Below are 24385 nucleotides of genomic sequence, written 5' to 3'. Positions count from 1 at the left end.
GGTTCCGGTGGACAGACAGTTCGTCCGGTGTAGCATTCAAGACACCAACGTTTTTTCAGTAACAGTTGAACGGTCGTTATATCAATCAATAATCAGTTTATAAATCCATTAACCAATCACCTAACTTACCCTAATAGGTGGATTAATCAGTTACGGAAATGTGCAATCAGGTCTTTGAAGTCTCAGAGGCAACAGGTTTACCTGCTGTAGATACAAATTATATCTTATTACTCTTCCTTTTTATATTTCTTTTTTTCATTATCTTCATGTTATTTTTTATTTCCTTCCTTCTTTGTATGCATATGTTTATATTTTGTTGGGTCCAATATTAATTCTATCTATCTAAACTCAGTGCTTATTGGAAACTTAAATAGAGAAACCATGGATTTAAAAAGATCAAGTCTGAGATATATCAATTACCTAAAAATAAAAAAAATGCTGGTATCTAAGCATAAATTTAAAAAAGCATTATGAAATAATGAAATAAAAAACAATACATTTTAATATGCCACCTCTTGGAAAATTGTAGAAAATCATTATTTCTTTATCACCAATTATCTAGTGTTATTATCTGTCTATCTAGTGTTTTTATTGAATTAATCAATTATTTTCCTGTTGCTTTTCCATTTATTTACACATTTCTTGATTACTGATTTGAATATTCATTAAGCCATGAAGGACCCATGAAGGACCCCATACATTTTGTGAAATAAATTAAAGCTGGGGGAAAAAAATCTTTATTATTGCAAACCTGTAACACTAGCACACCAGCAGCTGGTATGGTTATGATCAGAGGACAGATGGGCTTCAGCCCTTCCTTTAAAGGACAGGTTCACAATTTTTCCATGTCTTTCTTCTATGGAAGCAAATCATTGCCAATGATTTGAATTATATCAGCAACTGAATATTTATTGTTGAAATTTAAATACCGCAGAATTTATTGCACTGAAATATTTGACTTTGAAAATAATCTTTCTGAATTTATATAGTCTGAATCTCAATATATGAAATTCTCAATAGTCACTTTCAAGTTGTGCAATTTCAAAAACTCAGTCCCGGTATATTTTTATTTTAGGGTTCTCAAATCTAGTTAGAAAATTCACATGCCTAATATTCAAAAGCTATATTCAAGTTGCCCTATTTCAATAAGCTCAATTCAGATCTAAACAACAAAAAAACAAAACAACGTCTGGTTTCTCAAATATGCTTGGTCAAATCCAGACGCTAAAATTCAAAATATAAAATTCAGTAATCTGAACATAAGGGACACTAAGGAAAAACAATTATAGAAAGTCAGATAGATGGTTTTCAAAGCCAAATATTTATATAATTAAATTAACTTCAACATCAAGAATTCATATTATATTATATTATGACAGTGATTTGCTTCCATGGTCTTTAAACTACATGGAAATCTTTGTCTACTACACTACTGACATTATTAAACTCTGTTTTAAGACAGAGTTGAAAAATGTGAACCTATCCTGGCAGTTGTGGGACTCAATACAGTGCTGATAATTATAACCAGTGAAGTTACTGACAGGACTGTAACATTAGTGGACATCAGGTGCCAGGTGTGCTTGAGGGCCTATGAAATACATGGACACAAACTGCAGGAGGGGCCGGTAGGTTGGAGGCAAAGGAACTAGCATCCAGTTAGTGTTGACCGTCCAACAGAAGCAACTATAGAGGAACACCTCCAGGATCTGTACCTGCTTGAAAATCTTTCACTTGATTTGACGTAGCTTGATCCGCTTTGACCCTGATTAGTAGTGACTTACCTGTCTGTCACAGTGAGGGACTTGTACTGTATTAACACCAGTTTTCTAAGCATTGCAAAAGAGAAAGCTTGGAGAAACCTGTTTTCTAAATACATGTGGAATACATGCAAACATATGTAACAATGTAAAACACTGCAATAAAAGAGGCAACCACACACAGGGTCATTTTATTCCATTTATTTTCCTAATCTTACTTTCACTGCTTACCTTTATATTTTCTCTTTTTACAATGACTGAAATTATATTTCCCCAGTAACAATTAGGATTAGATCATGTGGGGATCTTCAAAAATAATATACAGCTGTAACCAATACTGTTATAATTTATACATTTATCTTTGAAAATAGGCATAAATTTAAGTTTTACAATTTCTGTTTTCTACAATATTCTCTTTTTATCTTCCCATGTCACATAACGGCAAGCCATGCACTACACCGGTAGTGATGTTCATGCCTTGAGCAAAACTTTCTTTGGACACTGGAAGTGAGCGTGAGAGAGAAAAAGAAAATCACAAAAAATGACAATTCATATTTACAGTTTCAGGTTTCATCGTTATAATTTAACAAACTGACAGTCATGTGGTCAGTGCTTTTCCCAGGGCTCATCATCAGGTTAGTTTAGAGGCAAAGTTTGAGACACAGAGGCACAGTGTTTAGACTAGCAGGCCAGTTTTTTTTCTTTTTCTTTCAGGATAAACTGAGAGTTTGTTGATTTGGGATGTATTAGCTCAGGAAAAAAAACAAAACAAAAAAAAAAGCGTGGACCCTGATTAATGATCGGTTTAAGTTCAAACATCTGTCTTTGGTCATTTTAAAAGTTAAAAATGGAGAAACTGGATCTGGTTAAAGTGCAATCGCCTTCAGCTCTGCTAAAAGGGAATGTTTTATCAGCTCTGTGGTCTCGCCTGTGGTTTAGTTTCTGTTGCCTGTCATGTTAAGTCCTCTAACCGTCTGTCAGAACCAGAAAATATGAAGCAAGGAGAGAATTAAGTGTAGTAGAGCCTGCTGTGTTCAGGTGTCATACGGTTTCCTCATTGTGATGCATAAAGGATTCATTACTATAAAGAATTCAATCTGTTAGGGGAAAACCTTTCAGTCACACTAAAATGCAGGAAGCTGAACTCAGAAAGCCTGAAAATGAGCTCTAAGGTGGCATGTGTTGACATTATGAGGTCTCACACAACCTACAACCTCACTGATGATGTTCTAGCGTATGATTTGTCAGTCAAAAACATAGTTTGAGTTAGAGATATACAATAAAAATTAAAAAAATCAGTGTTTCCATGCAGTACCTGACTCCATCTCATCTGGGAAGACAACAGTAGAAACTGCAGACTCTGCCGTACAGTATATCTAAAATTACAACCCTGAAGAAGTCACAGCAACATCGACGTTACGGAAGAGTGCGGTGACCTCGACAAGCCACCGCTCCGACCAGGTGACATTCAAGCTTCTGCACCCGATGGCGACTCATCCGCAGACGACGCAACCTTGCTTTAAAACATTTCTCTTACTTCAGTAAATTCTCCCTCCACAGACTGTCACTTCACTGTGAATTCATCTCCACTTGTGAATTCAAAAAAAAAAAAAAAAAACCAACATGTTCTCAGCTGAACAGATCGCTGAGCGTGTGAGTCGTCGTGTTCAAATGATGAATAAATATATCTGCTTGTGATTTTTAAAACAAGAAGAAAAAAAAATAAATCCAACAAATACTGTACACGCTACATGCTAGAGAAGAATACAGGCAGCTGTTTCTCAGCATAAGACGAGAAAAAGAAATGTTCTCTCTTTTTTTTTTTTTCTTCCCTCTCGGACTATAAAAATACCTAGAATCTAGAATGAGTGTAGAAAAAACTTTACATGTACAAGTCATTTACATCCAAGGCCATTTTCCATGGAGTGGCAGGTGAAGAAGAGCAGTGAGATAGACTTAAGAGGTGAGCAGGGTGAAAAATAGGATTTCTCTTGAGCATACTGGGTTTTTTTTTTTGTTGTTGTTGTTGTGTTGGTGCAGAACGCCAAGCTGTTTGGACAAAAAAAAAACAGGACCTTTCAACTATAAATCCGTCAAGACGTCCGGTGCAGTAGGTAAATCCGACGCAAAAGTCCAGTTTGAGAGTCAGAAAGATATGTCCTCAATGTGTTGACAGATGGCTGCACAGTACCCATGAGCACAGCATCAGTCCACCGTCGGTCCGTGCATCGATTCGCGATACTAAAGTGAAAAAGCAGATGTTGCTTCAGCAGAGGAAAATAAAAGAGCAGCTTTGTTTCATCTGCCCTCCACCAATGTCCACTTTCTTGCCAAGCATTATTGCTACCAAAAGTCTGCCATGTCTCCTCTATATTATTCCTGCAGATCGTGTAATCTTGAGACATGGCTGCAGAACTGTTTGTAGTATATTTCCAATTAAATATGGCATTACAGTTAGTGTGATGCTTTTTTTTTTTTTTGCTTTTTTTTTTATTTTTTTAAATGCGAGCATGTTGTCTGCAGCTTGAGCCCACATCAGCTCCCAACTTTACTGGTACTGTGAGCCTGCAGAAACAAATCCCGCACACTTCTTATATTCATCTCCGTACGGGTTTCGAAACCACCTTAGTTTATGATTTGATCCCTTCACAATGAACCTTTTTTTTTCTCCTTTCAAACAAAACAATATCAAAACAAAACTTAGTGCAAAGTACAACCGTTTGATTCTTCACATATAACCTGGCGAACGTCAGCATTTTTCAGTCTTAACATTTTTTTACTGACGATATTTCACTTGTGCGGCAAAGAAAAATAAAAAGTAACCTGGATCAGCTTGCTCCCTGTCACTTTCACTCAGCAAGAGAACACTGGGATCAGGTGGGCTGTACTTTTAAAAAAAAAAAACACATCTACACTACAATTCCCAGGATCACTCAACAGTTTCCCCTTCATGCTTAGCGTTTGGAGAGCTTACAAAGTGAACGTGTCAGTATGAGCAGGTTGTCAGTTACAGTACCAAGTCTACATTTAAGAGATAAGTGTGAGTTATTCTATTGTGCCGGAGGTGTTAAGGGAGTGATGGGAAATGTAGTGCTTTCCCACTTGAGGTTTCCAGCCCACCTGAGCTCTGAGACCCTGTTTCATTGTAAAAATAAATGAGATGAAGCAAATTACAAACCAGTTCCTTCGTTTGGGACACTGCGAGAACGACAGTGTCATTCTTGTTACTCATTCTAGTGTCACCAAGTATTATGTAACACAGATCAAAAAAAGAACACCACACACACACACAAAAAAACCCTCCGGGCATTTCTCATCCTCCGTGATGACCTGGAAATGTCCCTCACTTGGGTTCACTGGAAAGACAGTGGAACTTGGTTAAAGGACAGAACACGCTGTTTTAGGGACTGGTAGGCAGCACGGCAAGCTTTAAAACATATTAAAGACAAACTCAAAAGAGAAACTGCTGCTCCTAGTCTCCTGACCAGTGCTTCATGTTGCTTGTGATTTAAAACACAATTCAGCCTGGTTCAGGAGATGACAGCCCACATACCACTATCCCAGTAACACTTTACTGACTGAACTGAGGCATGAATACTTTGATCACCTTTGATTTAAGGCCTTTAGGTATAATTGTCTGATCTTTTTTTTTTTGTTTTGTGTTTTTTTTTTTTTTTTAACCTCAATCATATATTGACACTTTTTAGGAGAGGGACGGGAAGATTTCTAATCCTTACTGAGTTCTTACACACATTTACACATTCATTCACTCAACAGGGGAGACTCAGGTCCCTCTAGCCAAATACATGGAAGTCATCAGAACCCAAGTATATCCAGGAGGGCTGACACATACACTCACAAATAAGCACAGAGTCAAGGGAACTAAAAATAGCTTATTTTTCACTGAAAGCCATGGACTTCTTAAATTCCTCTTTTTTTGGGAAGAGGGGGTGGGTGGGTTGGGAAGGGAGTTGGATGAGTTGAGTGCGTTGCTGTTTTTCTACCAAAATTATGTCAGAATATTTTTACATCCTTTCTTGGTAGTTTGTGTTTTCTTTTAGCCAAGTCTCCGATATTTTAACAGCATGTGGAGTCACTGTGAGTGGCCCTTTAGTCGAGGTGGTTTCTATTTTACCTCCAGAATGGAGGGGTTGGACTCCATGATGGCCACGATGATTTTGTCAATGTAGTCCTGGAGTCTGTAGTTGATCTCCTCCTGTTTGTGGATAGCCTCCATCAACTGCAAGCAGAACAAACAGACGTCAGTCAAGTAACACTAAGGGCACTTTCACACCTACCTCGTTTGGTCTGGACTTTTGGACTTTTCAGTTTGATCCGAACCAAAATGACAGGTGTGAAACCTCTCCCGGACCAAATAGCCGAACCTTGGTTGAACGAAAAGAGGTAGTCTCGGTCCAGATCAAACTGAACCATGGTTCTGTTCATTCCTAGTGTGAAAACATTTTTTGGATGGTTCACACATTCTGACCAATCACAGGAAGTTCTGGCAGGTTATATGCGGTAGCACACGGAGAGAGGAGGAGACCATGTTTTTAATTAAAATGTGGTCCAACGACGTAATGAAAAGTCAACTGGAAAGAACTCACAGAAATGCTGACACTTTCCAGGTATTTTCAGAGAGAATGAGAGAGCAAAGATATTAGAGGACAGGAGAGCAGTGCAATGCCATTAAAAAAAGCAGTGCGTCAACCAATGAAAAGGACTAATTTCCTTTTTGTGACATAAATAACAATATAATAATATTATAATAGTGGCAATGAAATTAATGTTCATTTATTTTTCTTCATTAATTCAAATGGTGATAGAAGGCTACCACCAAATTTACAACTTGCCTACATCAGACGCACACCCATCTACAAACCAATCAATGTCAAGTATAGAGAGACGCAACCCATGTAGGTGACAGAGCGGAGGTATGTTATGTAAAGTTCTTTAGTGCACTCACATAATTGCAATGTGAAACCAAATTAACCGGATGAAATGTACACAATGTTAAAAAAACATGAACCTTGGTTCAGACTTTCAAGTGTGAAAAGGCCCTAAAAATAGAATCACATATAATGTAAACTAAGCATGTTCTCACTGCTCTCGAAACCTACCTCACCACGAGACACAGAGTTGATCTCAGCTGCCAGGGAGTCGGAGAAAGAGGCCGACATCAGGTTCTTTGCTCCCTGGATGCTCAAGTTGATGATCTGGCCGTTCAACTCGTCATTCTGCTCCTTCAGGCTGCGGTTGTCCTACAGAGAAGTCACGTGTAACACATCAGGTGATATATCTGATCTCGAACCATCCCTCCATTTCAAAGCAGTATAGTTGGAACGACAAAATGAGAAAACACTGCAAATAAAATCAGTGAAGAAGAAAACAGGTGAGGAGACTCGGAATATGTGTGTTACCTGTTTGAGCCGTTTGATCTCTTGCTCCAGCTCCGCTTCACGGGTGCGTGTCTGATACTCCTGCAGCCCTGCACCAGGTGAACGGCCTCTCTTTGCTTCAGCCTCCAACTTGTATAACTGTAGGTGCTCAAGCTGTTTACGCAGGTCTTCAATAAGCTGTGGTACAAACAGGCAAAGGGATATCAGTTAGTAGGAATATTATAAAGTCAGACAGAATATTTGGGGAAAATACTTGATTCTTTGAGGCAATAGCATATAATTTCATTTATCCGATGAAAGAAGAGCTCTGTAGTACTACATTGTGTTGTGATATTATGAACACAGAGTACTGCTTGTGTTGTACATAGAGAAATCAGCCCCACCTCCTGCGTGCACTCCTTCTCTTTCTGGCCTTGGTGGCGCTCATGGCTCAGCTTGTCAGCCATCTTCCTGCGGGTCTCCATCTCGTCCGTCAACCTGTCGGTCATTGATTCTGTCTCATCCTGCAGTTTCCTCTTCTCCTGGAAGATAAAAAAAACAAACAAATGGAGGCAAAGATGAAGAAGACAATCAAGACTGGTGAGGGGTGGGATTGAAGAGAAATGACAGGGAGAAAAACAGGTGATTGATTTTGATCTCCCTCTCACCTCCTCTAATCTTTCAATGTTTGCTCGTAGACAAGGGACACAGGATCTCAGCTCACTGTTCTCCTCATCCAGCTGCTGCAGTCTGTGAGACAAACACAAATCTTTTCAGACACACACACAAAGCAAACACCCATAGCACAACCACAACTGTACATGAGCCCTATTTTTTGATGGTTGACAATAATATACCAGAGAGAGAAAGAGAGAGAAACAATTTCTACTCAGTGGCAGATGAGTGCCAGATGGCGGCAGTATTGAGCCACTATTCCTCCAACAAAGACTGTGTCAGTCACTGGCATCAGAATCAACATATCTATCCCCTTTTCTGGTTCGCCTTATGTTTAATGTATCATGAAAATCTAATACTACAACAAAAAAACCTGGGTATAAAATATACCTGGCCTGTAGGTTTTCCAGCTCTAGCCCTCTTTCTCTCTCCAGCTTGCTCAGGGCCTCCTTGTGACGACGGGTCTCTTGCTGTAGTTGCTCGTCCGCATGGAGCTCCTGCTCCTTCAGTTGCTCCTCCAAGGCGTTGGCCCTGTGCACCAGCTGAAGGTTCTCCTGGCGCAGCCGTGTATGCTGCTCCCCCGATGCCTCGGACTCCTTCTCTAGCTCCGCCACTCGACGCTCCAGGAGGAGCACCTGCAGAAGATTCAAGTGTTACGGTTAACAGAACAAGAATTTCAAGAATTTCAATGAAGGACGATAACTGTCAGCTAACAGGTGTGAAAGTGTATAACTGAGCAGGTGACTGGAAAAAAAAAAAAAAAAAAAAATATATATATATATATATCAATATATCAGTTAACTCCCTTGACAGCTGAACACTCACCTTGTCTGTGATGTCATTGTCGGCGAGCTCCAGGATGTCCCGTGTCAAGTCACTCATTGTGTCCAGAGTCATCGAGCTGTTCTGGAGGAGGTGTCTACATGTGGAGAGGGAACACTTAACTCAATAGCTCCTGGAGCCAGTTCATATTTTATAAACAGTCGTTTCCTTATGCAAGACATAAACTATCTATGACAAAAAAACTGAACCATTACCTAGTGAAATAAGAGAGAACTATTTTGCTTACCTTGCCACTTTCTTGCTGGACAGCCTCTTGCCTGCGCTGGATAGGGAGATAGAACAACAGGAAAATGGTCAGGAAGAGAAAAAGGATAGAGGAAAGAGACACCATCTCCTGGTATTCCTCTTATCCACCCCCCCCCCTCAGTCCTCTATCTGCTAGTAGAGGACCCCCACTGAAAAAATGGGGGCATGATGAGACAGTTCTTTAAAAACAAATCACTACATTTTTGTCAAAAGCATATCTGCAAAATATTCACAGCAAACTAACACAAACACAGCAGCGTACTTTTATAGAGCGACTATCAAGTGCTGATCCAGGATCTGTTTTCCTTACAGAAGATCAGTAGCCTGTAACTGCACAACAGAAGCTTATAAACCGAGGTGTAAACTAGGAGTTATAGATTTCCAAATTCTTCTTAAATTATGAAGCTCAGGACCTTGTTCTATCTGAAATTTACAAGGTTGGTAAACAGATCAAATAGGATTTCAGGTTTACTAAGTTTCTGTAATACAGCTACTGGCCAGTAATCCTGGATCAGCAAGTCTGTTCCGATAAAAGCAGGTCCTTTGAAAAGCTTTACTGCACTACCAGCAGTCATTCTGCAACAACTCAAATCAAGCATGAATGCAATGACATGAAAAATAATAATAAAAACACAAAAAATAGACACCACTTACCTGTGATACCTGGGGTTATTGTTTTATATTCCTACAGCCTCTTTCAAATTAACATAGTGATAAAACAACAACTACACAGCACAGTGGAATGTAGCCACAAAATGCCATAAGTGAGGTTTTCCGTTAATAAGCTAAAATGCTAATTCACACACAAAAAGAGGGTGCAGATGAAAAATGATTGGGAACAATTTGAGGTAAAATAGACCCGCAAATATACCATAATGTATGAATGCATGTAAAATCCATAACATAGCGCACACCATGTTGCTGCAAGTCCAACACAGCATGCACACTTTATGAGAACATAACGTGATAACTGTATCTAATCAGCACTGCAAACACATTCACACAGCGTATGATCGGAGTGAGTTGTGAATGATGTGTTACCTAGTCATCTCTAGGAAATTGAGGCGAGTGGAGAGGTCCTCGAGACGACTTATTTGTTTGTGACACTGGCTACAGAAAAAGTCCAGCGCCTCCTCCCTGAGGAAGCTCTGAAAGCAGTCAGGGAGAGGAGCAGGTGCACTGGAAAGAGGAAACAGGGAGGAAGAGTAGGAAGTGGTGAGTGACGGACAAGAAGGGGTGCACTGAGGTGGGACAGGACACCTCTGGAGGGGGGTGGTGGGAGGGAGGGTTCAGGGGTAATTAGTGAATTTCACAGGACAGTTTTGAAAGAGTAAAGTGTGAGGAGTTACAGTGGGAAGCAGACTGTGCGGTGTCGCTGTGATTTGATCTTCAGGAAAGTGTCAGGAAACAAAACATTCTAGGAGAAAGAATGTGTTGATCTCTCTTCAGAGCTGATGAGATTTTCTTTTTTTTTTTTTTTCCCCTGCGGCCAAACATTCTTGTCTTTTCAACCTTGGCATCTTTGTAGCGAGCTCAGACAACTTACAGAATAGTTACTACTATTAAGTTAACTACATCAAAATAACATAAGCTCTGAAGCAAAGAAAAATAATTGTGGAAGCCTGTACCCTCTTCCTCATATCACCTCCATCAGCTGATTGTTCATTCAGGGAGATAGAGTCAGGTCTGAGTTATGCAATAAACTGGCAGAGGTTCCTGTTTACGTAGGCAGAAATGCTGCGTGACATGACGAGACTGTCACTTTATGGTCATATGCGCTGCTGTACGGAGCCATTTTCTTCTGACACTGATGACTTTGTTAAATAATGTGTGTTTATGTAGAACAGTGGCAACCAAACAGTGTGTACATGCAGTCAGAGTGCTGTAATATGTAAATATATAACTGTGGGGGTGTGTGTAGGTTGTTACATGCGCCAACAGTGAGCACGATTGGCTCAAAACACAGTGACGCATTCACACTGAGTGGGTGAAGTTTGTGGGATGCAGTTGTGTGTGTGAGTGTGTGTTTCTGTGTAGTTTTCCAGCCTAAGCACTGAGCAGATTTCTGCACTTGTATGTGAAGTAATCTTTTACATACCATATATCTCAATTTGAAAATATTATATTCAGAAATATTAGTGATGTTATGATTCTCAACTGTCATTTGAGAAAGTATTTTAACCACTATTTGTTATGTCCTTTGAGAGGACATAACAAATTGTTTACTTTTTACTATTTTCTTTTACTACTTTCTCTTACAATACCAAAATATACAAAAAGATCATAAATTTTATATCAAAACTTCATATTATACTAAAGTAGCTTTAGCTACCTAGCCTTCCTTTCACTTACAGCTGCAACGATTAATCAATTAGTCGATCAACAGAAAATTAATCTGCGACTAGTCTGATAACCAAATAATCGCTTTAGTCATTTTTTAAGCAAAAACGCTGAAAAACTGCTGATTGCAGCTTCTTGTATTTGAGGATCACCATGAGCTCTAAGAAATTCTTTTCACCATTTTTTGACATTTTATAGACAAAAGGATCAATCGATTAATCAAGGAAATAATTGGCAGATTAATCAATGAACACATCATCATTAGTTGCAGCCCTATTTTTGATAAAATTGACTCCTATAATTCAAAAACAGTAAGGTTGTGCTTCACTGAAGCTCTAAATAGTGATAATTGTAACCTTACTATTAGCTAGACCAGCTTATTTCCGTGCTGTCAACTAGTTACAAAATATAGGCTGTTAAGAGCTTCCTGGTAAGGCAAATCATCCAAGTCACTCAAGTGGGAACTACACATTATCCGGCTTTGAGTCTCTGATGAAAACAGAGTAGGGGGAAGGAGAAAGCTTACTGAGGAAAACCTACAGTATGGGTTTCAACACAAATAAATGGTGCCATAGAGAGGAGCGTCCATATGTGTTTGGCGGTATTTTGTTGTTTGACAGATGTCTCACAGTGCTAGAGTCGATCTGTATCTGTGTCTGGCAGCCCAGCAGTAAAGCTTGTTAAGATACTCTTTAAGATGTATGAACTCAATCCAACAAAACATCCGCCTTCTGTCTGCCCCAGAAGACTCTGCAACAGAGGCCGCCCTTCTGATTAAAAGTCTAAGTGTGAACATTCACTCTGGGTCATCAAACAGCAGCCAATGACAGTTTTGAAAAAGAATGTAGCCTAGTATCCGCATTTTCAATAACTTTGCAACAGTGAGAGTAAGACTGATGAAATGGACTTTGTATTCTCTCCATTTATCTTGCCCTTCGCCAGCAAAAGGAGGCAGATAGAGCTGTGAAGGACGTCTCCAGAAAGCTCTTATCACTGTTTGACCTCAGTGTCTTTACTGAAGAAAAACAGTCCCTCTGAAGAATGTAAATAGGGGCATTTCAGCCAGAACAATACAGCTGAGAATATAACACAAGACTTGATAAAAAAAAAAGAAAGTTGTGATTTGCCAGCCTGGTGCAAATTACATTCATTTTCACATCAGTTAAATAACCTGTGTACATTTCAAAATGGCTTTGTCCTTATACAAGATTAGGTTAAATGGAATTAAAAGCATGTAAAAGGTTTTAATGGCTTCTTGTTAGAAAGTGGACCCTGAGATTCTGGCACATTTAGTTGTGTAGGGAAGACAGGCTCTTACCTGGGAGAGAGCAGTGAGGAGCCATTGACCTGCTCAGGAGTCTTGTTAAGAGGGGAGTCACCCTCCTCCCCGGTTCCCTCCACGCTGCTCTCCAGTAGCAGCTCTGACGTATTACTCTCCCCGAAATCTTCAAAGTGCTCCTCCTCCCCACCGATGACCGTCACCAGGGAGTGGTTATGGTGTTCCGAGTTCAGGGAAAACCTGAGGGGGCACATAAGAATGGTTAACTCTGTTACTGTGTGTGTTCACTTGTGTATACAAACAACAGCTCGGTTAACTTTAGCTCCTAGGAAAAAAATAGAGGAGAATATGTTCAGACAGGATAAAAATGGACATCCGTTTATCTCCGCTGGATACAAAAACAGCTACAGAACCGTCCATTTAAGAAACCGCAGACTCCATCCGAAAAAGGCCCATCTTCTGCCTCTTTGATTCAAAGAAAACAGACACGCTATAGTACACTGGGTTCATGTGTTGGACCCAGAAGCCTAGAAATGACTAGCAGCTACTCTAAATCCCAAACAAGTACAATTAATCTTCCCCTAGAAAGAGCGGCAATCTGGACAAGTTCGACAATCACTTGTCTTCAGAGGTAATCTGTTAATTCACATTAATCCCAAAGGCTGCTTTGGCTGAAACACAATGTCTTGTGCCTCGCTGGTAATGCAAAACCATGATGGCAACACTCGAGACAGGTGAGAGGAGCCATCGTGTGGGTCAAGCTTAAGAGATGTCCTTAACAACACTGAGAGAAAGAGCTATGGCTTTGGTTTTCATAGTTGCTGGCTGTCTTACATAACTCAACAGAGTTACCAACTCTGTTGGTTGGATCTGAAGGTTTTTGCTGTGAATTTGACAAAATTAGTTTTAGTATATAAACTCTTTGATCTTCACTTAACAGGAAAACTGGACAGCTGGCCTTTCATCTTGTCCAACAGGAGATGTTAGATGTCTTAAGCACACACAGGATGAGGATGTCCAAATCAGCAGTAAAGCTTGGTTTCTCAGCATACGATGACACAGCCCATTTTGCTTGTTTGCTTTTCAGCTCTTCAATTCAAAGCTGAATTTTCACACTGTAATAGTCCCCAAAATCATCTACTGTTACATAAAAGAGCATTCAGACACTGCAAATTACATTTTGGACACTCTGTCTCTGTTAACCAGACAAAAATGCAGTTTTTGCTGCAGTAATGCCCTAAACAAACATTTGGCTCAACTGGTTAAATAGTAACACGACCAATTTTGAAGCCACTTACCCTTTACTCAGGCTCTTACTACTTGGCCCCACACTGAGGTCCCTCACATTGAGGGATGGTGAGGAAAGAGAACGCATCTTTGAACGCCCTCCGCTGCCCTGGCGTGAAAGCCTAGGAGCAACTGGAGTTAAAACTCCAGACAACCAGAGTGGAATCCTGAAGTTTCACGGGTTACACCGATTCAAAACAAAACCACGACTCTCCACCTGGACAAAACAAAGGGTCGGGCCTTTGAAAACAGCCGAGTCTGTGGTCCTAATGCGCTTCAAATCTACAGTGCCCGGTGACTGATTGTGCATCGTCTGTACTACCCCGTACACTTGAGGCTGTACCAGAAAGGGTTGACTGTGAGTGGGTTAATCAGATTTGAGGCTAAGCAACGGCCGACAGTCCTGCTGACTGTCTAAGGGCCAAATGTGTGTGGGGACACAGGGGTAGGACAGAGGAGGGTGGGGGAGGCTAATCCTGTTAGATTCCTAATCCCCAATCCAGTACTCCTACACTGAATATGTCTTTGGCTGCAGACTCTAGAGCTAGCTAGACTAACCACGTTGCATAGCACAAACTCAGTTTAGTTACTGACCTTTGCCCCCCAACATCAGTCAATGTTGAATCACTGCAAGTAGAAAATTGTTTTTGACTTGGAAACACCCTTAAAAGGGTTTAGAAAGGCCTTGTTCTGAGCACACATGAGTTGGATATGAGAAACCTGCCCACATTTAATAGGAACTAGACTCAATGATGATGACGTCGCTGATGAATCAACAGGGAGCGCTTTTTCATTCTGGCAAGCTAGTGAGCAATGAGTTTCCCAATTTTTGGTAAAGAGAGAATATAAAGGTCGTAGAGTATTATTGTTATAGTGTCCCAGTCAGCAAAACACTTAAAAGAGTGACGGCATAAGTGAGAGGGTGAGAGTCAGATTATTCCATGCCAAAGAAAGAAAAAAACTGGAAAACAACAATAAAAGAGCTAACTCAACACTTCCTGGAATTCAGGGTCAATCATGGAATGGGAAGTCCAAACATATCCCTGTCAGGCAGACCACTCCAATCCGTCATCAAGCCGGACAGACAGGTCACACAGTCAGCAGTTAAGGCCTCAGTGCTCTGCACTTCCTCCTCTGTCTTTGCCCTAAATACTATATCAACAAGAACTCATGTACAGACATATAGACCTAACCTGCAGCAGCTAACCTGCAGCTTCTCTTAACAATACAAAAAAAATGTATCAAATCAGGATAAAAGTAAAGTAGTAGTAGTAGTACTAAAGTAGCAAACTTATTCAACCAATCAAAATGAAAGAACTGGGTTACATGTTCAAGCTTTGACCTTATCTCTAAAACAGTGACACCTTAAAACATTTAACACGTCCTACTCATCCTACTTGCTCATAATTGATGACAGAGTTACAATCAAGAGACAGTTACTCTCTTCCTGGTTCAACACGACTCACTACTCTCCTCCTCCTCAGGTTACTGTGGTGCAACTTTGTCTTCTAAGATGGAAATAACTTTCCCCAAAGAGACAACATTAAAGCAACCTTTTCTCATTATTAAAGCCATAATAGAATAGTGCCCCTCCTTTTTAATTTAGACAAATTCCTTTACACCCTGATCATACATAAAACCAATCCATTATCACATCTACTGACGGTAATTCAATCTGGTCAATACCATTTTTATCTGATTCAGTAAGAATTAAAATTTTAACATGAAATCAGTAAGTCATTGACAAAAACTAACTCAAACATTGTGTCACACTGACTGACAGCTGCGTGTCAGCATGAAACATCAGCGCATTTGCAAGAGATTTGGAATGCAGTTTATTAACCCAGTAGTCAGTAAAGAGGATGACCTTTTTTTGACTACTTTGAGCAGGCAGTGCTGCTGTTGACAGATACTGGGATATCTGGGCACTTTCCAGCTGATCATATTAACCTCCAATGAACATTATAGTAAGCAAAACAAAATAATCCAACTCTAATCCCAAGGAACTGTGACACTGACACTGAAAAATGAATAGAGTCAAAAGTGGTTCCTGAACAACAGCTGTCAAATTCTTCCAAACCTAAAAGGGGTTAAATTAAAAATATTTCACTTACTGTCGTCATTAACATCTTATGCCATAATCAGATAATTTAGAAAAGATGAGCAGATCTCAGTCTCTTTCCAGTCAATAAAAATGATGACTCGCTTAGACACAGCAGCTTGGGAAAAGAATGGTGGAAGGGCTTTCTGTGTTCAAGGTCTCTGGTGCTTATACTGTACACATTTCAAGTTATCTGTGAATGAGCTTTCCTGTTTAGCCACACAGACAAAACATCAACAGGCTAAATATGTGGAATGCTACTTCCAACTGCCTGTGACAGTACATGGTGCATGAGTACATCAGGTGCTGCAATTCGGGAAAATGTTGCGGAACTCAAACGCAGAAGAATAATAAGATATGTTTGACTGATTTTCTACCCACTGATGTATACAGGAGAATTTAAGGTGTTAGGTCAATAAAGTGGTAGCTGTCTATTTATTGCCTCTGTTTAATCTGCCTGTCTGGTGACCCAAATAGAACCCGAGCAGTCACTGATCCAGCATTGGGTATGCAAAGACTCGCAAATCATGTGACCAGTGTGAAGGGGCAGTGCGGTGCTTCTCCAGGGCTAACTCTTAGCTGAGAGATTTGACATACATTTACAGCAAGCTCTGCATTCGCCTGCTGCGATTACGCACAGCATTATGACGACTACGTTGATCTGGTTCACATGACAAATGGATTACGAGTATCACAGAAGTCATTCAGGGTCAATGCCAGTATTTCCCTACAGCTGAGGATGTCCAGGAAATATAGGCAAAATAGCCAAAATTGACGTTGTGCATATGGCCAAGGTTCCGATTTATACTGACCTATTTCCACCATCTTCAGGGTCGTGCAGCGTTGCCTCGATTCCGCTGTCCGTCTCCACATCCTCATGCATCTCGGGGGGTACGAGGGCTCCTGTGTCCTCATCGGTGAAGGTCTCGCACTCACTGTAAGTGCTCTCGGAGCCCAGGTACGCGCTGTCGGTCACCTCATTTTGCTGCAGTAACAGAAACAAAATAACATTATCACAATATGCCCATCAAAATATAACAAATCATTTACAAATATAACAATAGGGCTCGTATATGGACATATTGATATCTTTCTATAGTCATATATGATGATCAAAATAATAACTTGGCTCAACAAGCTGCTACCATCATTACAAAGATTAACAAGAAGATCCATGGTGATTCCTTCTTGTAACATTTCTAGCAATGAAAAATGCCATCAGGTGTATTTTAAATCAGGATTATTTAGCATGTGTGTGAAGGAAAAGGCAGACAATAAACCTTTCAAAGATGGTCTATTTTGAGTCTTCAAGTCTAGCCAGTAGCTACTGATGCCAATTACGCCAACAACCAAACAAATCATACAGCATAAACAGACTTCAGAGGCATTCTGCTGCGTTTCAGAAGGCTGTTCCAAGCAAAACCTGCTGCATCAACACTTCTAAGCAACAAAATGAGCAAGCTTAAGGCTCTCTAAGCAACAAACACCAAATGCTCAACACAAAACCTTTGGACAGATATAAAAAAAACAACAACTGATGCTATCAGCAAGTACAAATTAAACGGTGTCAGGGCTGTAACAACAATGAAGTCAAGACAGGTGAGTCATGCTGGAAAGCTTAACATACCAGTATAAACGAAGCGCCAGGAGAAGTCGGGCCCAGAGGGCTATCCACCATGCCCAAAACTATTCTCTCTGCCCGCTGTCACTGACAGGAAAGCTGGCCTGCCATTAGAGCCTACTAATCACTCCTACTAATGCTTCCTTACCTTCACTCTCAGAGAGAGAGTGTGTTTGGGAAACGGAAAAGAAAGTAACACCTCATCCAGCTCCACTGGGTGGTCAAAGGGGTGGAGACAGAGACAAAGTCCAAAGAGTATCAGGAGTCAGCTGTAATGCTCAGTCAACCTTTCTCCCCGTCAGCCCAGAGTTAAAACACCACACGGCTACTGTTTAATCTTTCTTAGGTCCCAGGAGCTCCACTTCCTGGCCCGGCGTGACAGAATAAATCATTAAGCCATATTCTACAGGTCTCTGGCTGCGCAGTGAATGAGGACTATACATCACAACAACCTGCCATAACTGTCTGCCTTTCAGAATGTTATAACTTCACAGCATGTTAGTGTTCTGTTGGCACACAATCAAAGTGAGCTCATAATTAGTTTTAGCAGCGCAAAAACACGGGTTATGGCATGTCTTAGGCCCTCCATTACTGTTGTTGTGTATGAATTAAATATGAGATGGAAATGTGAAAGTTGGTAGAGAAAATTTAGTAAAGGAAAAACAGGGTGGATGGGGCGTTGCATTTCTCTTATGCCAGGCCTCAGCCTCACCTTGCCTGTTTTGAAAGCAAACAGGGCAAGAACAGCACGGTCATTGAGAGAGAGGAACTCTTTTCTGCCAGAAAACCCAAGGGAAAAACAAGGCCACGGACACAGGTGTGGCGCCTACTTAAAACATGCACAAAACTCTGCTTACGGGTTTCAGTAAACAGCCGACACAGCAACCCGACTATTTAATGTAGAAAATATTTCATAAACCCATGGACCCATTACACTAGTAGTTCAGATTCACATCTTATTTTCTCGTTAAGAACACATCTCTCTTTGTTTGTGGCCATTTTTTTTTATCTATTTGATGTCGGGGGTTTTTTTTAGCTGCACTACATTTGAAACAAAAACTGTCCAACACTAAATAAACCTAATATTACAATAAAAGACCTCATAAATAATAAGAATATAAACCAAAAACACTTCAGCACTTAATAAAATGATGATAAGTAACCATTGATCATCTAAACAATTAGACCCCAGCAGAAATACTAATCTGGACAGACATTAACATTTAGACTTTTTCTGTATATTACTGAGACATCTAAAGCAACATAACTGGGTACATGAAGCATTTGAGCCATATCACACATCATTCAGGTGCTATTAATAACTACAGGAGCGGAGTTCAATCTATTTCTTCATAGGGCACCATCATAACATCTTCTCTGACATCAATTATCTCTATTTCACCCTGGTCAACTAGGTGGTACTTTATCAATTAAATATATGAAAGATCTCTACTTTCTATGTCAAACACTAGTAGCAGGGCCTTCACTGTGTTGTGGAGCCCTGGAGCAGTCAATGAATCCAATAAAACTCCACAATACATCAGACATTGTATTAGTGCCTCTTGTAATAGATTGACTAGTCTTAGTCTTAGGTTTTTTGCCCATGTGTTTCAGACGGATGCCTGGTTCAGTCATACAATTATCAGCTCATGCAGCAAGTAAATTGGATTGAGGAGGAGGGAATCCATTTGCACTCTTGACTGTAGTACTTAGGCCTGCACTTCTAACCCATACCGAGTGAGGGCGCCGATACTACGTAAAGTAGAGTGCAGCCACTAAAACAATCTGCAATTATAGTTCTGTTTTGCACAAAGTGCACACAATAGCAGAAACATTTCAGTTTTGCATAGGCCAGCAACAATGATGGTTAAATATACATCTTCCGTGCACAAGAGGAGAAAGGAATTCCAGATATTCTAACCACAACTGTAAAAACACAAGTCAACACACATGTAAAAACTCTGGCACATTCCACCTAATTCAATATTTGTCAGAGAATACTCAAAAGTCTAGCGTGCCAGATGCTATTTAGTGTCGGCCAAACCAGGGTGTTCAGTCTGTGGAATATTCACAGAGTGGTAATGATAGCTCTGCAAGCCACTTGGTGAATTACAGTGGGAAGAGTGAGAGTGCACAGGGAGTTCAGCCTGTGACCTTCACACTGTGCTGCTGTGTGCGCCAATCGGAACTGAAGGCAAAACAACTGGACCACATACTAGAATGAGGCTAAGCCTCTTGTACGGCGCCTCACCTCATCATATTCCTCTTGACAGCCCACAGCTCCATCCCCTGGACTGTAGTTTACATTGTAAAGCTGCGGCTCTGGACCTGTAGATAGAAGAGGAAGAAGACAGGTTGAATGTGTGCATAATAAACACAAAGTCAATGAACAAAGAAGGTTCAACAAACACAGGACTGGTGTGTATAGTACCAATATCCATGTGCAAACAAACAGATATTATGAAGACAGAGGAGATGGAAGGGGTCACAGCAGGTACAGGGAACTACAGCAGTGAGTGGGGAAATCCATGAATGTGAATGTTTTATAAATAGGTATCATGATAGTACAATTCAAGTATTCAAGTGTTAATACAAAAATCTTTTTTTTACAGTGATTAATTTTCTCCTTTTTTATGCAACATGCAACTAATAATCAAAACCTTGTAATGAAAAATTGCAATAAAATGCGTTCCTATTATCACATATGCATTTGCATTGTGTACATGTGTATAATATTCATGAATATGCAGCAACCAGTGTCCATTTTTTTTCTGAAATACTTAAAATGATAATGACACAGCCTCCTATCATAGATATTACTTTATTTACTCTCCATTTTGTGGTTAAAACTATTAAAATGTTGATTCAAATATCTGCCAGATTCTTAAAAATCTACCATGTGACAGAGGAAAATTATATAACAACCTCTGGACCCTACCTTTAGTTGAGAACAAATGTAAATTAGATTATGTAACCGGATTATTTCATTTAAAATTCAGATTTGACTTAAATGAGGAAGTAAATCATTTTGGGGATTGCTTTTTCATTTCCTCAAACACATTAATTAAGCTGCAACACTTTTCAATTTCTCCTTATTTTGCAAAGGAATAAAGGTGACTCCATTTTTAACAGGATGTTTGACAAGCTGACATTTCTGCCTCTAATGTGTTTGCTTAAGTATGCAATCAGCACATTTAAGAGTTTGTGTCCTAGCTGCCCCACTTAGCATATTTACAGTCAGCAATCTTCATGTGGCTGTAAAGGTTATGTAACTTTTACACTCAGATTTCAAGGGCTATAGAATGTCATGTAATACGTGTATGGGCAAAATAAACCAATAAAAAGGGCAAGATGCAACCCATATACACTTCAAATTTGTCAATACAGGCCTCTGTTGAAAACACCTGCAGTCAAGCAGTGTAACCCGAGACGGACCAACAAGACGGAGTCCCATCAGCCACTGCGGCTCCTGTATCTAGTAAACAGAGCTGTGAATAGCACCCTACTGAGAGAATAGAACACAAACAGTGTTCTCAAGCGGAGCCAGTAGACCCAAGGGTTTTTGTGCCCCCTGGTTTTATGTAACCCATTGCTCTTCGAGACACATTGCAGGCCATTTAACTGAAATCTGCCTGCGCTGAGCGAGGCTGCGCTAGAGAACCTGGCTTCTGTTCGGGCTGAACACCTGCAGTCTCTTGGCATTAAGTCAAAATATCCGAGGAACACAGATATTTTCATGACTAACTTGTTTTGTTCCACACATGCCTTAGCCACAACAGGGAGACGAGGCATTTCCATAGCCTGCGGGTCTGTCTTTATTAAAAGGTACCCCTGCCAGTAACAAGTGGTTCAGAAATGAAATAACAAAAAGATAAAAATGGAGTGTATTGGAGTTTGTTTTGAAACCAGACAGCTGGTTTGGGAGCTGGAAGAGCAGGTTTTTCTCTCTGATTAGAGTGGGGGTTGTGGTAACAATGGTAAGAGAATATGACATGGACCTAAAAATCAATAGTTTAGCTGACAGGGGGCCAAAAAAAGTGTATGCTGCCTTTACAAGCATACTGGAATTTTGACAGCAGTGTGTGAGCGACTTGGGAAGTTACAGTAGAGGTCTGATCTTCACACACTAATGTGAAACTGTCTTACAGTTGGAAATATCTGCTTCACATTGCTCATTACACAGAAAATACTGAAGAGAGGCAGAAAAGACAGGACAACAAATTACAGAAACATGCAGCAAATTCTTTTGTCTTAAGACAATTTTTGGGGCATTTTAGTACTGACTAGATAGTTATAAGTGCAGAGAGAGAGAGAGAGGTGTGACGTGACAAAAGCAGACTGGTTTCAGACTCATGACATCATGGTCACAGGATATGTGTGTTAGCTAAACAGGCCACCAAAACACACCAAATCAACTTTGTCATATATGAAGTTCACAATTAATATACGACAGATATTTGTTAACCGTCAATCAAGCAAATTATTTCAAATTGCTCATGTTGTAAATAGAGCTGCAATGATTAGTTAAGTAATCTATGAGTTGCCAACTATTACATTAATCCCCACCTATTTTGACAATTGATTAGTTGTTTGGAGTCATGCTTTAAGGGGGAAAAAAGCCCAAATCTTGTTCCAGCTTCTCAAAAGTGAATATTTTCTGGTTTCTCTGATAGTAAACTGAATCTTTGCATTGTGGTTTGTTGATCAGGACAAAAGAAGACATTTCAATCATGTCAATACGCTCCTACACAGTGTCAGTGACACTTCTAGGATTTCTGAGACTACCTTTATTTACTACTATTTACTTGACAAAAAAGGAGAGAAACAAGGGAGAAACAGAGAGGACAGCACAGAGAAAACAGTTAATTATTTAGGTGAATAGGACTCTCTGCCCAAACCCCATCTCTCTCTCCCATTCGTGCTCTGAAACCTCGCCAATCAGCCCATGTGGACATGTATCTCATGATTTCCAGTGAATTAATTATTAATGTTCTGAGTAACCGGAGCTATGCAACCCAGAAAGCCTTGGGAAACAGTTCTACATATCAATAGGATGAGCGGATTGAGGCAAGCAGCGCACTATTGCGGTGACGCCACCGAAAGCTGTACAGGATGTCAACGGAGCCAGTGAGCGCTGCTGCAGAGACTCATTGTAATGATGTCACTTTGGGGTGTCGATCCGATAAAATAAATCCACCCTGCATATTTCACTTACTCGCGTGCTCATAGAAAAGAGTTTAAACTTAAGAGTAAATTTGATATTGACATTCGGTGCAGCAGGAGGAAAAGTCTCAAATGTTTTCTTTTAGGAAACTTTAAATTCTTCCATTCAAGAGATAATGTGAAGCCTGACAAAACCTGGCATAGCTGTCAACACAGGCTTACGATACACATTGTTCCCATTTAAAAGAGGAAATATTTGAGTCTTTACAACTTACAGCAGTTTTTATTTGCTTAAAAAAATGCACCAGGAGGGCAGCAAAATGATCAAAGAAAGAATAAGAGCATTTTGAGTCCAGTAAGAAAGTATTTGGGTCAGTCTTCTGCTTTTCCTGTAAAAAAAAACAAAAAACAAAACCTCACCTCAGCTGAACGATGGATGTGAACATACTGTGTTGACAACAATATTTGGCGCCGTGGGGAATGTGGAGAGATGGAGCCAGATGCTGGGGACTAAATGTAGATGTGTGAATTTGCTGCTGAGGCGTTCTTTGCACCAGAATTAGGTTAACGGCAGGTTAGTGCAAAAATGTAGAGATAAACTGAAAAGATAACATTTTCTTATAAATGGAATACTACAGTAAAAGCATCGGTGCACACAACATGGAGTCACCGTGCATCGCATTTATTGCAAATGGTGCGAGAAAGACCTTTTTATGTCAGTAGAATATTTTTAGTAGGTAGGTTTTTATTAAAAGTGGAACCTCCAGAGTCTTAGACAACAGGCTGATTGAGTCCACAAAAAGGGGACACTAGGTCAAGAGTGTAAAGGGGAAAGCAACGAAAGAGGTTTTCTGACTACATGAGACATACCAAATCTGGGAAAGTATAATTAAATAATAATTAAAACCACTGGGGACACACACACACACACACAGGGTGTATCTGATGACTCACCTCCATTGCTAATAGCAGAGATTCCACGGTGGAAGTCTTCAAAGCTGATCACTCCCAGGCCACTGGGATCCAAAAACTTGGTCAGATCCTTTACCTGAAAGATAAAAATAACAAAACGTTCAAAACTAATTTCATCATGGCAACAGGAAAAGAAAAAAAAAAAAAAAAAAAACTCTCCCATAGCCCAATCATTTGACTGTCTAGATGTTTCAAGATGATGCCATGAATGATGTAAGAGGAAGTTTTCTGTACAGGAGCCACTGATTTGGCTGCGATTTTTGCATACTGACTTCAATGTAATAATCATACGCTGGATGAGCCATAAGATACAAAAAACTCTGCATGACCTCATTCTAAAACTCACATGACAGTTTTACTGCAGGGCGCAGATTATGTGAACTCCAATAATATTTTGATTACAAAGGCAAAAAGTCACTGATACAAAACTTCTGACCTCCAGAAAAAAATCTATTTTTGCAGACGTCATGTATTTGTGATTTTATTGGATTCAGGGCAATGTTGAGTTTACATGGATTTTAATGTGTACAAAGGACACTGTCTACACTGCATATGACAAGACAAAAAAACAGACAGACAAATGTTACTGAAGCCTTTATAGTTGCAAAGTGTTTTCATCACACAGACTCTTATGCATTTTTAAGCAATAAATAAAAGAGGACTTGTTGAATGTTTCTTTCACATTAGATGCTCTGTTGCGGATGGTTACATAAGTGCTCCTAC

The 24385-nt window shown here is 40.0% G+C and overlaps 1 protein-coding gene across 3 annotated transcripts in view; it reads right to left on the bottom strand.

Moving 5' to 3' along the window:
- Positions 1-1943: 1943 nt before the first annotated feature.
- Positions 1944-24385, bottom strand: part of rab11fip3 (RAB11 family interacting protein 3 (class II)) — a 34051-nt gene continuing 11609 nt past the window's right edge. Inside the window, exons 2-15 of one of the 3 annotated variants that reach the window (XM_044336984.1) lie at positions 23645-23738; positions 19779-19855; positions 16719-16891; positions 12558-12758; positions 9941-10078; positions 8880-8915; positions 8636-8729; positions 8201-8445; positions 7804-7885; positions 7540-7677; positions 7178-7333; positions 6878-7018; positions 5893-5997; positions 1944-3998 (exon numbers count right to left, since the gene is read on the bottom strand). In XM_044336984.1, coding sequence (XP_044192919.1) covers positions 3963-3998; positions 5893-5997; positions 6878-7018; positions 7178-7333; positions 7540-7677; positions 7804-7885; positions 8201-8445; positions 8636-8729; positions 8880-8915; positions 9941-10078; positions 12558-12758; positions 16719-16891; positions 19779-19855; positions 23645-23738 — 1716 coding nt within the window. In that variant the 3' untranslated portion in view covers positions 1944-3962. Of the gene's footprint in view, positions 5998-6877; positions 7019-7177; positions 7334-7539; positions 7678-7803; positions 7886-8200; positions 8446-8635; positions 8730-8879; positions 8916-9940; positions 10079-12557; positions 12759-16718; positions 16892-19778; positions 19856-23644; positions 23739-24385 lie in introns of all 3 variants that reach the window. The other 2 variants (XM_044336985.1, XM_044336986.1) reach the window with 2 other exon arrangements.

Source organism: Thunnus albacares, chromosome 20 (assembly GCF_914725855.1).
Source record: "Thunnus albacares chromosome 20, fThuAlb1.1, whole genome shotgun sequence".
Classification (NCBI taxonomy): Eukaryota; Metazoa; Chordata; class Actinopteri; order Scombriformes; family Scombridae; genus Thunnus; species Thunnus albacares.
This window is presented reverse-complemented; position numbering and strand designations above follow the sequence as displayed.